The following is a 19409-nucleotide window of genomic DNA, read 5'->3' on the forward strand; positions in this document are numbered from 1 at the left end:
TAGTTTAGGAGATCGAAAGCAAGCCTAAAAGCACTAGCGGTATCAGCAATACTGATAATGTATATTTTGTGAATATTTCGAAATACATAATTTGTGCAGTATGGTATCACAAAACTTTTTTTATACTACTCTGTAAAGAACAAAGAGCAGTTGAGAGTCGATGGTGTGATGTGGAGATAAGCAAAGAATGGCTAGTGACGAAAAATCAAAACACAGGACTCGAGCTGTGACCAAACGACGCATGTGCTGTATATGCGTAACATTTGCGTACCTGGAGGCAATCAGTTTGCGTATTTCGCGGAATCTTGGAGAGGCACTCGAGATTCGTGGATCTTATCTTATCTTACATCTGTTATTAAATGCTCTTAAGATGCTATAAGTGTAGACCCTTCGCTCTTCCTGTTAGTCTTCAGTTGATGAAATGCATCTGGAAACCAAGGAGGACAAGAAGCGATGTGGAGGTAAGGAGAGAAGACTGCGAACATCATAATGAAATTCAAGTGGGATTTTTAAAAGTGGGTTGAACTTTCTTATTCAAGGTTTCGATGTAGTGGAGCCTCTCTGAATCGCACATTGTCTGTAACATTATGTAAATTTCATAATGATGTTATATTTATAATACATTATGTAAAGTTAAAACAGAATCGAGTAACTGAATTGTGCGTGGGTTGCCATTAAGAAGATGTGATTTGATTGGCAACACACATATACATATTCATATTTATTATCATCATATAATTTTCAGGTAGTGGTTTCCCTCACATTTCTGTACCACCACTACAATTCACTACATTCAATCACATATTCTACTATATCTTACCTCTCATCTGTCTCCTCATATCATCGAATACATAAATTTAAATTCTACATTAAACTATTATTTTCTTCCTCCATCCTTTATGACATACAGTACTTTAAACTCTTTACTTTCTTTATCTTCCCTCTATCCCATTTCCAATAACTATGCAATATTGTCTACATTACCAGCACTCTTACCGGTACTTACTTACAAATGGCTTTTAAGGAATCCGGAGATTCATTACCACTCTCACATAAGCCCACCATCAGTATCTATCCTGAACAAGATTAATCCAGTCTCTACCATCATATCTCATCTCCCTCAAATCCATTTTTAAATTATCCTCCCATCTACGTCTCGGCCTCTCCAAACTACTCAATCCTCCTCTACTAACATTGCTGTCTTTCATTACTATTATCCCTAATTGTTTGTTTATCTTCAAAACCATTTATCTCTGACTAATATTCACTAATTATCTACTTTTTCATCTACATTACCCTAGTATATTATTAATTAGTGTTCCAATGTTCGAATGTTTGTAATCTTCCTTGCAATCACTTGTTCAATTCACTTAACACTTTTTCACTTTTTTGGTTAGCTTTTATGGATTGCTCCTCCTACTTGCACTCACTTTCTCCCTACTCCACTTCCTATAATCTTGCTCTGTCTACTACATGAAACACTCAATATTCTTTACTCACTATTTCTAATTCATTCTAGCCTAACTACCTTTACTGCGTTTCTTCTCACTGGTTTAATACACACATACGGTACACAAAATGTTAGAATGGATCATGTCCTGAACTAATTAAAAAAATACTTTAATTGAAATAAGTACCGGTATCTAAAGAAAAATGGAGACAACACTTAAGTTAATACTTATACTATATTGATGCCGATGTTAACATATTTGTTACAGAATAAATTAAGCTGGCCTAATATGAGGTACAAGACAGCTTTAAGTTACTGTAGATAGGGTGTATATAAGTCAGGAAAACACGTGGTATGATGTTCCTCAGGCTCCGTGAAATCGTTGACATTTCAGTTTGGTCGAATTTTGTATACTGTATTTAGTTTAACAAGTCACTTGTTTTTATACTGTTATTTTTGGACAAAGTTTCCTAAGAAAAACTTGCAGCCTATGTAAATGTACTCTATACACGCTTTAATGAAATTTGAAAATTATATTTCATCTGTTATTTTTTAAAGAAAGGCCTATGATGCTGCAAAGCATTTAATTCGATAGGCTATATATTTTCGCGTTACGTGCTGTCTCTTCTCACTTTATAGATCTCTTGGGTATGGAACAACAAGTTTTGATGGAGAAATCATTGCAATAAGTGAAAGTCTCAGGAATCTTCTATGCCACATCAGTAAATTTAAAAATGCAGTTATATTGTCAGACTCCAAAGCAGCTGTTCTATCAATAGTCTCTAAACACACACCTTCATCTCAAACAGCAGAAATAACTAAAATGCTCTCTCAATTAATATCACTCAATAAAAGAATTGTATTCCAATGGATACCATCCCATTGTGGAATCCTGGGAAACGAGAATGCGGATGCTTTAGCAAAGAAGGGCAGCACTGCTACTTACAGACCTGTTACTAAATCTACGTATCACTCTGTGAAAAGATTTATTAAATCTACATACTTAGACTTCAACAAACAAAATTTGATAACACAATCCCATGGGAAAAAATGGAACTCTCTGCATCAAAATCCACAGTTAATTCCCGATTTACCACGAAAATCGTCTGTAGCTTCATTTAGATTGGCAACAGGCCATGATTGTTTGGCCAAACACCTGCATAGAATTGGAATATATCAGTCCCCTAACTGTCCATTGTGCAACTCAAACCAAGAAATGGATTCGGAACACCTCAAAATCTGTGCTTCAGTGGCTGGTCATGATAATATCTTTGAAAAATATTGGAGTGCAAGAGGTCAAATGACTTTATTGTCAAACGCCTGGCATTAGAAAACAACAACATATTTTCGCGAAAATATACTTTTACAACATCGAAAATATAATGTTGGATAAGATGTCTGTGTGTATATGTGTGTGTAGGTATTTCTTCTATGTATCGAACGTTCATATTCAGTATGCACCTATGTAAGAATCATCATTTTTATAATTTCAGTTATCTAGGAGTTAATTTTTGCTGTCAGTTCTTTCTTCTACATTTAACACCTGGATAACTCTTACCACGCATTTGTTCGCTTGTTTTCTAAAAGTTATTATTTATTTAATGTCGAGGTATTTGATACAATGTCATTTTCCTTCTTGCTTCCCAATACAATGATGTTAAATCCTGCGAACAGTCCTCTAACTTCGCACACTTAAAAAGATGATCTTTATTCATAACTGAGCCACTTTCACGACACAAACACACTCTGCGGAAGGGAAGATGGAGATCCAATGTAGATGTAGACAATCGATTATCAGTCAATTAGTCCACAGTGAAATGTCCACATTATTAATGTCCAGTATCAAAAATGTTCCCAGTCTTCAAATGTCCATTATGAAATATGTCTACAGTCAATAAATGACCATTATCTTCAATATTCATAGACATTAATGTCCAGTATCAAAAAGTCCAAAATCATTAAATGTTATTATAAAAATGTCTGGAGTTATTACATGTTTGGTATCATAGATGTCCATAATAATATTTATTAATAATGGAAATCAGTAATTTAACAATGAGATGTTAACGAATTGACCTGGAATGAGACAATCATGTCCTGTTGATGTTCGAAATGTTGCATTTCTTCTTGGTCCTTCAGATATTGGTGATTTGTAGTCTATTAGCGTTTTCCAAATTTTTTCCTTGCATGAGGTGAGGTTGATTTACTTTCATTCATCTTTAAATTTTGTATTAATGATGCGTTTGATTGCAAAGTAAGACAAGTCGGTTTCTTGATCTGTTTAATTCTGGTGCCTCTGCTTGTCAACAAGTCTGCATTTTCGTTTCCCTGAAGTCCACAGTGAGCCAGGACCCATTGTATTATGATTTCCAAGCCTTTTCTTTCTGTAAGCAGTAAATTTCATGTTGGATATTCTTCAAGCGGTTTATTTTTGTGTCATAGATGGGTACCGGTATTGCATTTAACGCAGATCTAGAGTCACAGAAGATGACTGCCACAGAAGTTGTTCAGAAAGTTATTTAATAGGATAAGTGCAATTCTGATAGCTTCTGTTTCTCCATCAAAGTTTGTGTAATGAGAGCCTAAATTTGGACTGAAGGAAAAAATTCTACTGTCCATGTCCATCTGTCTCCATCTAAAAGTGGCTTGTTATAATTTCGTAGCAAGCTTTCTTTTCTAAATTATCTGCATTATTATGGACAGCCCTTGTTTCCTAACAAAAATCAAGCAGAAAAATACAACTCAACATTATACAAGAAGTGTTATTTATAACTTGTGGCAAAAGGGTGGGCATTAACTCAGTGATGCACACTTGCTATTTACTAACAAAAGATTTATATATTATTATGTGAAGCAGAAAAACACAACTTCATATTTCATAAGAACTGTTATTTGTAACATAACTTGTTCTGTGTAATAGGACTTCTTTGTGTTGCAGGATGCATCCCCACTCGCTACGTACTGTGCGCTATGTGCTTCTTCGCAGTCCTGCTGGAAACCACACTCAAAGTGATGGTGTCTGTGGTGCTGGTGGCCATGGTGCGCCACGACTCTGGCCCAACCAATGCTACGTGGGAGTCATCAGTGAGTGCTGATGACGTGTGTCCAGGCAGGAATGAAGATACATCTCAAAACAAGGTTAGAGACTGAATACAAGTTCGAAGTTGAGATTCACACTTTCTAACACAAAACATATGGTCAGAGCAAACTGAAGCTCGTACCTGGATGAGAAAATAATGTTCATAAACATGTAGGTTATTAATATTGTTACATATTTCAATTAATAACATGGATTTAGTCTTACGTACATTTACTCTTACGTGCTTTTTTTTTCTTCTGTCGTCAATAACAGAAAATGGACAATACTGTCCAGAGCTGGACGTTGCTACAGCATTGTCCTGCATTCACAATAGCTCCAGCGACATTAAAATACTGAAATAATATCGTCACAAAACACACTGTAATAATAATAATAATAATAATAATAATAATAATAATAATAATAATAATAATAATAATAATAATAATAATAATAATATATTGTAATAATATTTATTAGCTGTCAATAGACTTGTATACAAGTTTCTGCTGACATTGTCAAGATCTTAAAGTTACTGTACATAAAAATCTTAAAATTAAAAATTAACAGATTGAAATTATTAGATAAAATAATTAAGAATTGTGATTAAAATTAACTATACATAAATTGAAATTTATACAAACAATTGGAAAGAACAGAGATTACAATAAGCTACTGTTAGGTTGAAATCATACAAAGAATTGGAAACAACAAAAATTACTGAACGTTGCAGATCATCCATTGAAGATGCTGTAAGAGCCAAGTCATCACCAAACAATAGGAATACAGTCTAGTTACATATTTATTTTAAGTTGTATACTTTCATAAGGTGAATTTTTTCATTCATTAATTATTGTGTTCTTACATATTATAAAAAACAAAGATGGTGAAACCTTGTCTAACACCAATGTGATTTCTCTCTAATCTGAAAGTTTTTCGTCTACTCTAATGGAAATTAAATTTTCTGATATGCTAGCTAAAAAGGCTCCAAGATTAAACAGAAAACAATAACTGCATTCTCTTATGAATCAATAAAACGAATAACTAAAAGAAAGCATTCATTCCTCAAAAGAGTTGTTATATCATTCATATGTGTTAACCCAATTAACTCGTAAGACGGAGTTAAAAATAATCTTATCAGTTATGATAAATGTAGTTGACTTACTATTAATCAGTAAATATATCAAATGTGCATATTAACAGAAAATTATCATCCTATGAATACTTTTACCTGATCCATTTCATTCTAAAATAACTACACAGTAATAAAAGACGATGGGCAATATAGACAGTAGACAGATGGCCTTGATGCCAGTATAGCTGTTAGTGCTAAAACACTCGTGGCCTAGGCAAACTCGGACTGATACGCAGCTATTGTGCAGGATGGGGAGTTCGACTGGGATGAGACGCTACAGGCGCAGGTGTTGGCAGCCACCGGCTATGGTGCTGTGGTGACGCACGTGCTGGGCGGCCGCCTCAGCGAGATTATGGGCCCCAAGATGGTGCTGGGGCCGGGGTTGCTGGTGTCAGGCCTGTTGTCTCTGCTGAGTCCTGTAGCCGCGCGCCTCCATGTGGGTGCCTTCATCACCTTGCGAGTGCTCATTGGTGCCACCTCAGTAAGTCGTTAATTCATAGAACTTTCTTAAAGACACAGAAAAATCATTGTTGGGGATGGAGGAGTTAGCTGAAAAATTCCTGTCTCATGGTGGGTTATCAAGTTTCTCTGTCTGATTTTTATTTATACACCAAATGTTCTAATCGAGCACCGATATTGTCAAACTTTTCCTCTGATAAAACATGTCTTCGATTTTTTTTTCTTCTTCAGTACCATTCCTGTAGTTCTGAATTTGTTGACTGTTTTATTAACTATGTATACATCTTGATTACACAACTTTTAACACTATATCACTTCGGAATATGTATTATATGTCTTTCTCGTGTTAAATTTTACCGTTCCTGATTAACACAACATACAAACAACACAAACAAACAAATACAATCACACAGGCGTATACAAACTCAAATGTAACATCTGCAACAACTTCTACATAGGACAGACAGGTAGATCATTTCAAACACGTTACAAAAAACACATCAAAGCCATAACGAAATTACAAAACACTTCCACATATGCAGAACACATCACAAATGCTAATCACACCTAAAGAGACACCAACACAGACATGGAGATTCTACACATCCAACCAAAAAGCCAGAAACTAAACACACTAGGACAATACGAAATATACTTACTTACTTACTTACAAATGGCTTTTAGGGAACCCGAAGGTTCATTGCCGCCCTCACATAAGCCCGCCATCGGTCCCTATCCTGTGCAAGCTTATTGTAGGGATTCGTAACAAGCTGTTTTTTACGGTGATGGGTTGTTAGCCCTTCGCCCAACACCCAAGCTGGAGGACCGCCCCTTATCGGCTGTCCACGACTGCTTATTCAATATATTCACATACGAAATATACAGAAACACAAAAACACATCCAAATGAAATTCTAAACACACAACTCAATTTCAGAACACACACACTCTCTGACTCCACATTACACTACACAAACACACCCCCACAGGAAACAAAACAAACGGCGCCAAGACCACTAACAACCAGTTCTGAAGAAGGCCAATAACAGGCCGAAACATGTTAACCAGATACGGTAAAATTTAACACGAGAAAGACATATAATACATATTCCGTATTAACTATGCTTCTGTTAAACGGATAAACCCCAGTAAAGCTTTCCTGTAATGCTGTACGACACTGAGGAGGTGATTCGTTTTTATGATGTTACAACAAATGAAAACTCTTTGTCCTGTACTAACTTAAATTTCTGCATTGTGAGTCACTCAGTCACAACCCAAGAGAACTGAACATCACAACACATTTCTCGACTCGTTATCTTGTTTGTAGCTGACCTTACTGGTATTGCTACTGGTTTGTGGTCTAGCACGCTCTGCTTGGCCATGAAACTGTGCTGCTGTAAGTGAGTCTGGATAAAATGATGACTGTATGAACCGATTCTGTTACAGGGCGTGGTAATGCCGGCCATCAACGTGCTGATTGCACGCTGGTACGCCCCCGAGGAGCGCACGTCCGTTGCCAGTGTCGTGATTGCAGGTCAGTGCAAAGCCAACACAGTGCTTATGTCTCTTGCAGGTGTGAATGATCTTGAATCTTGCTTATGAATGGAAGACATCTCACCTCACTTTGTAAATTGACACTCACTGTCTGTCCCTCTTAGGCCTGCCTGTGTCCACCATCATGACACTCAGTCTGTCTGGCGTGATAGCTAACCAGATGGGCTGGCCCATCGTCTTCTATATCTTCGGAGGCATCACTGCCGCGTGGTTTGTGCCCTTCATGCTGCTGGTATACAATTCCCCAGAACAGCACCCCCGCATCTCAGACGACGAACGGGAATTGATCATCTCCCACCGCGGTCAATTCAATTCAAAGGTCGGTAACAGTGTCAGATTCTTTAAATGTCAGTGACGGCTCATCACAAAGTTACTAAAACTCAGAAAATTAAATAAAATTGTTGGAAATTTAGAATAGTAAACCATGTATAGTAGGAGTGTCCACAATTCTGTCCCTATGAGTTGAGATAAAACTTGTTTTATAACTCTCTCAACTCACTTTGTTTTCAAATCGCTTGGTGTTTGCTCATATCTGCAACTTAATCCATGATAGATGTTGGACTTACGTGCAAATGCAGACAAAGTTAAGAAAGTCTAATTTTATATGTTATTTTCAAATGCATGAGCACTGTTAACAAGACGTGCCAATATTATGCTCAATTTAGGTTAGTGCCATGCTAGGCGCAATTTACGCTTTGTAAATTTTTCGAAGTTTTACGATTTGTACCGGTATGCTTTCATACATGAAATTCCTTCACGTTGCATATGACACATGAGCTCAAATATTACGTTGGTAGGCTAGAGTGCACCCAATTCACGCTGCTTCTAGCATATGTAAGCACATAACGGCAGGTGATTTATGAGTCCATTTCATTTATTTAGTGTTCCGTCCAAGGGCAGGTCTTTCACTGCAAACCCAGCTTTCTCCAGTCTTTCCTATTTTCTGTCTTCCTCTTTGTTTCTTCATATGATCCATATATCTTAATGTCGTCTATCATCTTCTTCTGCCCCGAACTCTTCTCCCGTTCACCATTCCTTCCAGTGCATCTTTCAGTAGGCAGTTTCTTCTCAGCCAGTGATCCAACCAATTCCTTTTCCTCTTCCTGATCAGTTTCAGCATCATTCTTTCCTCACTCACTCTTTCCAACACAGCTTCACTTCTTATTCTGTCTGTCCACTTCACACGTTCCATTCTTCTCCATATCCATATTTCAAATGCTTCTATTCGCTTCTCTTCACTTCGTCGTAATCTCCATGTTTCTGCCCCATACAAGTTCATATTGATCGTTAACAATGAAATCACATGTATTCAAGTGGAAAAATTCCAGACTGCAGCTCAATTTCTACCTACCTGTGTTTGTAAAAGCAGATTCTCTGAAAAGTAATAATGTTTGATACCGAAAGGTTAATTAACGAAGTTCAAAATAGAGTTTGTTTATGGATTACAGGAGAAAAGTCATATAATGACAAAACGACATACCGGTACCCCCAATCAACCATAACAAAATTATGAAAAGCCTTAAGTATAACACACTCGAATTTTCTTTATTAAAATAATGCTCTGTCCAGTTTTCCATCTTTGAATATCCAATTAAAAGATCACCAATATAAAATATGTAAAAAAAATATGACCGTCATTTCTTCATGTATAATATTATATTCAGAGATAAAAATACCTACATTTAAAATTCGTCCCTATTTTTCTTAATATTTACTATTTACTTGGTAATTCAAGTTAAAAGTGTCCACAATCATATTTTAACTAACTTTACTTTTAATATTTGCATGAAGGTAGAAGGATAGTGGGGTCACTATTCCACCAATGCCGACTTCTCCCCTCATGAGTAGTGTGCCATGTTTCAGGTATCACAGGTGGTACCGTGGGCTGCTATATTGAAGTCAGTACCACTGTGGGCGCATGTGAGCATGAGTACAGGATACGCATGGCTGGGCGCCACCTTACTCTCTGAATTGCCAACTTATCTCAGCAACATCCTACACTTCAACCTACAAGCGGTGAGTTGAATTCTGAGTGTCTCTGTATCAATCCTCCACCTATTGGCTCGTAGTGTCTCTTGTGTTTCACACCTGTACGCGTATATTGTCCACTTCTTCATTCCTGGTGTGTCTTTGTTTCAGAGTGCTACTCCATCGACCTCTACCTCTTGACTTGTGTCCCTGTGTTTTAGATCTGTATATTGTATCGATCCTTCACATTTTGACATGCGGTGTCTGTCTTTGTTTCAGAACTGTATTGTGTTGATCCTTCATCTCCTGACCTGTGGTATCTGTGATTGTTTCAGAGTGGAATTGTAGCGGCCCTTCCCTTCCTCTTCGCCACAGTAAGTGGCATGATCTTCGGATTTCTTTCGCAGTGGCTCCGTTCTAGGAACTGGCTCTCGCAGAAGATGGCATATCGCATCTTCAATACCATTAGTAAGTTTAAACATACCGGTAAGACCGAAAAAATGCGACTGTCTAAAACTTCAACCTGAATTTATAATTTACATTCAAGCTCATAACTTATACATTTTGTGTTTGAAGTATAGAATCAAGAGGCAATAGAGTAAAATCTTGAAATTATTATCACTGTTCTCATCGAAAACAGGTTGAAGAAACGTTTTCTATCAAAAAGAATTAAATTTATGTATTAAGAGAGTTAAGCCTACATTGCAAATCTTGTGAAGCCATACCTTACTTACAAATGGCTTTTAGGAAATCCGGAGGTTCATTGCCGCCCTCACATAAGCCTGCCATTGGTCCCTATCCTGAGCAAGGTTAATCCAGTCCCTACCATCATATCCCATTTCCCTCAAATCTATTTTAATATTATCCTTCCATCTACGCCTTGACCTCCCCAAAAGTCTTTTCCCCTCAGGTCTTCCAACTAACACTCTATAGCCTATGCATTTCTAGATTCACCCATACGTGCTACATGCCCTCCCCATCTCAAACGTTGGATTTAATGTTCCTCATTATATTAGGTGAAGAATACAATGCGTGCAGTTCTGCATTGTGTAACTTTCTCCATTCTCCTGTAACTTCATCCCTCTTAGCCCCAAATATTTTCCTAAGCACCTTATTTTCAAACACCCTTAACCTATGTTCCCCTCTTAAAGTGAGAGTCCAAGTCACAAAACCATACACAACTGGTAATACAACTCTTTTATAAATTCTAAATTTCAGATTTTTCGAGAGCACACTGAATGGTAAAAGCTTCTCATGCGAATAAAGCAGGCATTTCCTATATTTATTCTGCATTTAATTTCCTCTCGAGGAAGTCATGCATACACAAAGTATTTATACAACAACATCAACATTCCACGTACTTGTTAGACCTATGTTCCGTCTCAGGAATCTGTGGAGTAACTTTGCTCATATGGGAGCATAGTCCATCTGTGCGGGAGTGTATTGCGAAGCAGCATCAGCTTGAGTCCGCTAAGGGGTAAGATGCTCGTGGTAGACAGTAGAGTAGAGTTCAGATAGAAATTATCCCCTTCTGCAAGCAATGTCCCCCCCCCCCCAGAGCAGTCATTGGCCCTAGTCTTCCCACATACCACTTGCGCCGAAGTCTTGTTTCGTCTTTCTACTCCACAGATTCATGGGATGGATCATAGTGGTCTGTTACAGTCTCTATCTGTAGTTTTTCTTAGATCTTCGTAAGTTTCTGCGATCTCTTGGAATGTATGATAGGATTCGTTTTGGCAAGTAAGTATAGGGCATTCTGGCAACATGTTCTTTCTAGTTCAGTCTATATTGATTTACATGTTGTATTATTGAGTCTATTTTGTGGTCAAGTAGGACATAACCAGCAGTTCTTCTCGGGAATCTCATTTCCGTCCCTATAAGTCTTCCTTCATCTGTCCTCCTGATGGTCCAAGCTTTGCTGCCATATGTAAGGACTGGTCGTGCAAGAATTTTGTAAACCCTAAGCAATTGGATATTTTAAAGTAGAAGGGTGCAAAGTGCCAAAATGAAAGATTGGAGATAAGATAAAAAAATGTACACATATTTGTGTCGTTTTTTTTTACTGATAGAAAACAGCATTAGTACAGTGTTTACTCATTAATAATAGTGGTATGTAAAGACATTATTTCTCCATATTTAATTATATAACACAGATTGTGAAAAGGGTTAAGTAATGGGTACAGTTGAAGTAGAATGTTGCAAAGTCCAATACCTATTTTTTCCTATTCTGGAGCAATTTTTACTCACAGATCTGCCTGTAGAACTGCCTATGCTCCTCATTTGGAAGATAGGAGTCATTGCTAGTAGATCCCCCTTCTTTTCTTCAGTAATTTCCCTATTTTATGCTTTAACTTGAAACAATGTTTTTTTTTTTTTTTTTTTTTTTTTTTTTTCTTCCATTTTAAGCACTTTAATGATATGTACTGTTTCATTATCATGGGACTGCTTCACAGAAACACTACCTGCTTTACTAACATCATACTGAATGCAACATGCCTTAGAAACATTCAAGTTCTTGATGGAAATTAGTTGATCAGCAACATCTTGCATATTAAGGAAATATGACCTAGCATTGAAACGGTTTGAAATGGTTTTGCAACTTTAGAGTCTTGTACGATTTTAAGCAGGTCACTAGGAATGAAGGCTTTTGTCACTTTCTGTCGTTTTTCAATCAAAGCGAAATCAGAATCGCATTGCAAGAAACTGTGGCCACTGAGAAGGAAACGTTGTTCTATGTGTTCAAATAAACCAATGACAACTAAAAAGAGACACATGAAAACCATTACACGATTTTTGTTTTCAGCTGCACAGTTATCAGATTCTTCTTGTTTGTTGTTGTTGTTTTCTAATGCCAGGCGTTTGACAATAAAGTCATTTGACCTCTTGCACTCCAATATTTTTCAAAGATATTATCATGACCAGCCACTGAAGCACAGATTTATCTTCTTGTTTGTTATGTCCATATTCATCAGTTTTAGTACATACGAGGCAATCTCATTGGCACCTCTATTCGCGATGCTTTCATCCCACATACACATGTAAGACTGCATTGTATCACATGCACAAACTCCAAAGCTATAACGTGAAACCTGACATCTGTAAAACATTTCACTGTGTGTAAGTTTGGGCACAAACATGACCTGTTGAAGATCCATTGCATTCTATGATGCAGCTCAATAGGGCGCTTACCTTCTGAAACTGAATCGTGCTGGCAACGTAACATCTAAATATCTCGCTTAAGAAACACAGGTGGATGTAGCCTCTTTCATACATCATCCTCCTAGGCACATTGCACTTTTCTACATAATAATTTCGTTTTCTATGATTTTGGCACTTTGCACCTTTCTACTTTAAAGTATCCAATTATACTAGTAAGACAAATTATAGAAAAGTGTTCATATCGATCTGTTCATCGTGTTGCAGGTGCTATTGGCTCATCAGCATTCCTGTTTGTCATCACGTTGGTGGGGTGCGACGCCAACACGATCGTGCTTCTGCTTATCATCAGCATGGTGTCCTTGGGTGGCTACGCTGGGGGCAGTCTCATGAACAACCTCGACCTGGCCAGTAACTTCGCAGGCACCACGTCGGGCATCACATCCACACTCAACTCTGTCGCCGCCATTATTACTCCACAAATCGTAGGGGCTCTCACAAACAACCAGGTGAGATTATTTTATTTTTTTTATTTTATTGGGTTATTTTACGATGCTGTATCAACATCTAGGTTATTTAGCGTCTGAATGATATGAAGGTAACAATGCCAGTGAAATGAGTCTGGGGTCCAGCACCGAAAGTTACCCAGCATTTGCTCATATTGGGTTGAGGGAAAACCCCGGAAAAACCTCAACCAGGTAACTTGCCCCGACCGGGATTCGAACCCGGGCCACCTGGTTTCGCAGCCAGACGCGCTGACCCTTACTCCACAGATGTGGACAGGTGAGATTATTGTAGATCTGCCTTCTCACCTATTGTTTTTCAGCATTTGCATATTCCACCACAATTTAGTCAATCTCCACAGTGATTTTAATGTTGTCATGAGACAAAGTGTGAACAGCAAATATTGAAGAAATGTAAAAGACTATCTCGACATTTTCATGGATGTGCAAGTTTCCAGCACCCTGAAATGAAAAAAGTGATTTTTGATGTGTTATTTGTCTCTCTCTCTCTGTTTCTCTATGTACAAATATTTATCCTAAAGTATTGGTCGTATTTCTTTATACTGGTATTTAATAACTAAGAATCATTTCAACAGAAAAGATGCGCATGAAATATTATTGTATCATTTTCACTAAGGAATTGATAGGCACTTGTTTGAGCAGTGACACAAAATAGCGAATTAATTAGACTTGTTTCTAAGGATTTTTGTATGATTTTGCTTTTTACTTGCCTCCATCCACGTTTATGAATTATTATTTAGAGAATTTACACCCAATCGAAAACTGGAAAGTATTAATAAGCCATTACGGAAATATAAGAATTCATACCATCGTTTTTTGTTAAATGTTTCACGTACTGCAATGGTTATAACGTTAAATCATACAGCACAGCTGGAGAAAGGGGATGACCCTAACATAGTCAAATCTTTCAATTATAAAAGAATATGTACCAGTACGTCATGGTTCAATGTTCAGCAGTACAGATAGGTAGGTGAAATACAGTATACAGTATGTAGGCCTACAGGGTAAAAGTGAACCGGTCTGATTGGGAGATTATAATGTAGAAAAATATTTGTCTCGGTATAACTATTAATATCTGAAACTAAGACATAATTTCAAGAGCATCACATCTCATGATAACAGTGTTCGAATCTACTCATATGAAGATACATCAAAAGCTTCCCATCTTCCTCTCTGATACTCAGAAGAGATGAAAATTATATAGTTGGCTATGCTCCTTTGTATCTTTTTTAGACTGTTGGGTTACGAAATTATGATTTTTTTTCTGTAAAACCATTACTTCTATATAGTAGTCCTAAATGTACTCTCAGACATCACTTCTTAACACATATAATTTAAAAGAAGATAGGACTCTATGGGATCAGTATTTGTTCATAGATCAGCTCCGTTTTATACCTACACTGTACTGTTGTTGTAAAGGCCCCTTGGACAACGCTGTTATTGTTTATCTTAATATATTGTCTATTTACAAATTCTCCCAGAATGATTTATTTTTACAGTACTGGTATACAGTATTGTTGATTAGTTGTCAAATAAGCAGACCTACTGCATGTAATTCTTCTAAAAATAATGGTTACAAATGCCTAAAATATTCGTATTGATATTTATATTGATGAACATTCAAATAATTTACTATTTAGTATTTTCAAAATCTCTTTCTTTCCAATATAGTTAATTCGTTCACAAAGACCTTCCTTAAATTTAGGACAGAAGAAATGACATCACGGCAAAAACTGCTCGAGCAGGGCAAGTCTGCACACACTGCATGTTTTGTCATATAAAATATAAATAATTTCGAGGGAAAAATTGTTCCGGAGCCGGGTATCGAACCCGGGACCTTTGGTTTAACGTACCAACGCTCTACCACTGAGCTACTCGGGAACTCTAACCGACACCGATCCAATTTTTCCCTCTATATCCACAGACCTCAAAGTGGGCTGACAACCGTCAAGCAACCAACTTCGAGTGCACACTAACTCCGTGTGACTTAAATTGTGGGATTTGCATATAAAATATAGACTACTCTAGGACTGAACACGAGCATTCAGAACCGGTTAGAAGGTTCAGAGTTTTTCCAAGGATAAGCAAATCTCTTGACCGACTACAATCACTGTTTTGCACGGCTCTATGTGCACCTCTCCTTCCATCCTGAATTTACCCATTACGAACTGTACTTGACGCCATCTTGCATAATTGCGAAGGCATATAGGTCGTCATCATTATTAAGAACAAAATTATTATTATTATTATTATTATTATTATTATCATCATCATCATCATCATCATCATCATCATTATTGTACCGTTACTATCTTAGTTGTAATCCTTCTTACTGTAAAGTGGGGTGACTTGGAACAGTAATTTAGAGCCTTTCTAAATTAAATGCTGTACCCTATTGCGAAAAAACTGTTTAAGTTGTCAATAAACTAGTTCAGTTTTTTCGCAATAGGGTACAGCATTTAATTTAGAAAGGTGCTAAATTACTATTCAAAGTCACCTCGGCATCCAAAGTCGCCCGACTTTAAGGGTACCCCGTGACAGCAGCTGTCCTGCAGTAAAAATGATATAAATTCATAAATATGCCTATCATATAATCAGAAACTAGACTAAGACCTAGAAATAAGACTGATGAAGCCATGATTTGTAAGAATCTATATAGTGAATAAACTACTACTATTACTACATACTGATAAGCAGTGGTGATACTCAAAAAGTTTAACAACCAGTTCTCCCATGTGTACCTTTGTTAAACATATACGGTATATGTCCATGGTAATTGCAAATATTACCTAGAAATAATTTAACAACTGGTTCGTTCGAATCGGTGCAAACCTGCAGAATATCACCACTGTCGATAAGAGTAAAATCGCAATGAAGAGAGACTTCCCTCAGGTATATCAGTCAAATAAATAAAATGGCAATAGAGAGAGAGAGACCTCACTCAGAAATCAGGGGCGTATTTTGCGGGCTACCGGCGGTAGCCCAAGGAAATTACAAAAGAAAAAGTTTATAATATAACATAATGTAATAATTTTGTATTATTAGTTTTACCATAGTAATTAAAATTAAAGTAATTGTTAGATATATTTTGTGTAATAATAGGGTCAGCGGTAGCCCAAACCCTTTAACCAGTATACGCCACTGTCAGAAATATCAGTAAAGTAATACTTGTGTTGTATATTGCAGCAAACACTGACGCAGTGGCATATTGTCTTCTACATCTCCATCGGCATGACTCTGGCCTCGTACCTGATTTTCATGGTGTTTGGATCTGTAGAGGAGCAGCCCTGGAACAAGCTGGAGCTTCAAGAAAAAAAGGCGCAGCCTGTATGAGCAAAAGATATTACATATTTTACGAACCCGTGTTTGTATGGGATTCTAAAGAATAGAATTCATACCGGTACTCTTTCCTTGGGGTAAAATGCAGCTGAAGCACTGTGCGCACCATCTCATCTCCTTCTAACAGGGAGATTCTGAGAGCTGCTTGCCTCTTGTAAGCCTGAGTGGTCTATACGTAGACATTTCACTGTTCTAGTCTTGTAAATTATGTAGATCTGATTGAAACATAATATATGTTTTGCATGGACATTTTTCAGTGCTTTCTCTAACTTTAAAACACTTGCTTTATTGTTATTTCGTTGTGGTGTTATCATTACATCAAGTTTTTAAATTTTTTCTTACAAATGTTCGCCTTCTGCATTATCAGCCATTAGTTTCTCTTGCTTAGAAAGCGACAAGAAAATTACCAGAAAGACATTCCAGAGAATCACTGGTTTGTACTAATTTTTCACGAGAAGTTCAAGTTATATGTTGTAGGCTTAAACTAGAGAGAAACAACAAATCTTAAGAAATGAAAGAATGAACCATAACTTGACGTGCACTGATAGTCATATTTATTAAAATATTTATAAACCTCATTTCTATGATATCTGTGACTTGTTCAGATTTTGGCCTTTGGCTCTATGCTAGTCAAGAAAGAAATTTACGAGAGCGAGTCAAATGAAATCCGACCAGCTCACATCAGCTTAAACTGGTGCACTTATTGTAGGAAACACCGAGACAGTTTGTGTAGTTAGTTGTCGGCATCGAAGACAAATCTTGCGGCACTGGAAGTGTCCAAGGAGGAACAACGTGAATTTACATATTCTGTTATAGTAAACTGTATGATCAAAAAAAAATTTCTAAGTCTCTTCACTAAAAGCGCAATCCTTCATGATAATGTCACACATTTCAGGCTGCATACAGTTCAGATCTATCACCATTTGATTTTCATATGTTTGACACACTGAAAAAGAAACTATCGAACAGTGGTTTAAGTTAAGGTTCAATGCGCGATCCTTCCATCAAACTGGAATCGATAGTGTAATCTCACAGTAGGATGAGTGTCCGAAATGCTATGTTGAATTTTAATTACCTCGTTCATCTGTGTTAAAACTTTTGACACTAGCATAATTTCATTTGACTCTCTCTTATACGTTAACTTGAATAGTATGTGTCATTTTATTTTATTCTATCGATTTTCACTGCAGCTTTTATGTGGAATATGTTTTCTTTAGACTGTTTACACTGCTGTAAATGTGTCTAAAACACGAAGATTGACCAGTCGGTTGGTATAATGATCCAAATTGGCATCAGTAGTTGGTTTCTTATTGTGCATCTGCAAGTAGTTTCGGTCTTTTAAACATCGTTTTTTAAACACATTTACACAAATGAAAATAGTCCGAAGCAATCCTTTCCGAAACGGAAGCCTCCATTGGTTCCATCTTTTTGTTACTAAATAACATTCATATCCTTGACAATTGTATGTATTTATTTAAATTATTATCTTTATAGAATTAAATTAAAGTACACTGCCAGTACTCTAAGCTCTTGTTTTGTAATGATCTATGGTGAACTATCATCATATATCAAGAGTTGAGTGTGATTCACGCAGAGACTATGGTATTTGTATGGGCATGATTTGCCATTACCATTCCAATGTTCCTCCACTATAGCTACTGTATGTTATCTTTTGGAATCGTCCAGTGAGTGGATCACTGTTATTATATTGAATAATGTGATTTTATAAGTAAATAAAAATTATTATTACTTAATTGTATATATTGTTTACATAACATGTCTGAAATCCTTTTGACCTTGAAGACTCGTCATATCCTTCTTGTCATCCTTTGTGAAGGCCGACATGTCTCATTCACTGCTAAGAGACGCACTATCAGATTTTGAACTGCTGTAGTCCAAATACACCCTATCAAGTATTTATATAGAGAATGGAGCAAGATGCTAAATGAATGGAGAAATGGGAGGAGAAACAATTAAAAGGTACGCGAAAAAGCGCCTTTGTGAGGAAAATTGGGCTGAAAGAAAATGTAAATGTGAGCTCTTAGCCTGTTGGACACTTGTTTCACTCCAATTTCCACCATTCCAATTGAAGAAACATTGGAGAATTTTGAAGGGTGAAAGCCGAAAATGGACGTAACCTAATAGCTACCACACGAGGAGAGGGAGAGAACGAAACAGGACAGGACAGCAACAGGGTGGGATCACCAATCACCGAAGATGTTAAAAAGTCTGGGCAGCTAGTGGGAAGAGGGGGCTCTGCAGGCCTTGCAAGGGAAGGGTTCTGAGCACTTGCACTGTGCAAATGACACTCGAGTAAGATCAACCTGGAGTGCTGAAGGCAACACACGAAAGTGAAGACTCCGATTTTCAGAAGGCATTAATTTGGAAAATTCCAAAATTTGTGTGTGTGTGGGGGGGGGGGGGAAGAGATGTAGGTCCATGGCCCATTTATTTTAGGGCTCATTCCGACATTTGCCTTAGCACCTTATGAAAACCATGGACAATCACAAGCAGGATGATTGTCTCAGTTTAGGAGATTGATTGTGAAGTGATTGTAATAAAATGTGGCCTGATTGGCCCAGAGGATTTAATGCGGGGAAACAAATGTATTCTTCTTGCTGCTGCTACTGGTGTTACTGGTATTGTTGCTGTTGCTACTCGTGTTGCTGCTGATGTTACTGGTAATGTTGATGCTACTACTGGTTTTGCTGGTATTATTGCTGATGCTGGTATTGTTGCTGCTGCT

At 37.1% G+C, this 19409-nt stretch overlaps 1 protein-coding gene across 1 annotated transcript; it reads left to right on the forward strand.

The window, feature by feature from the left end:
* The first annotated feature begins 304 nt into the window (after window positions 1–304).
* Window positions 305–18422, forward strand: LOC138703544 (sialin-like). The gene is made up of 9 exons (XM_069831499.1): window positions 305–461; window positions 4389–4588; window positions 5912–6145; window positions 7569–7656; window positions 7781–7995; window positions 9540–9692; window positions 9980–10112; window positions 13068–13309; window positions 16511–18422. The coding sequence occupies exons 1-9, from the start codon at window positions 422–424 to the stop codon at window positions 16655–16657; spliced, it is 1452 nt and encodes a 483-aa protein (XP_069687600.1). The 5' UTR covers window positions 305–421; the 3' UTR covers window positions 16658–18422.
* Window positions 18423–19409: the final 987 nt, after the last annotated feature.

Source organism: Periplaneta americana, chromosome 7, assembly GCF_040183065.1.
Source record: "Periplaneta americana isolate PAMFEO1 chromosome 7, P.americana_PAMFEO1_priV1, whole genome shotgun sequence".
Taxonomy (NCBI): domain Eukaryota; kingdom Metazoa; phylum Arthropoda; class Insecta; order Blattodea; family Blattidae; genus Periplaneta; species Periplaneta americana.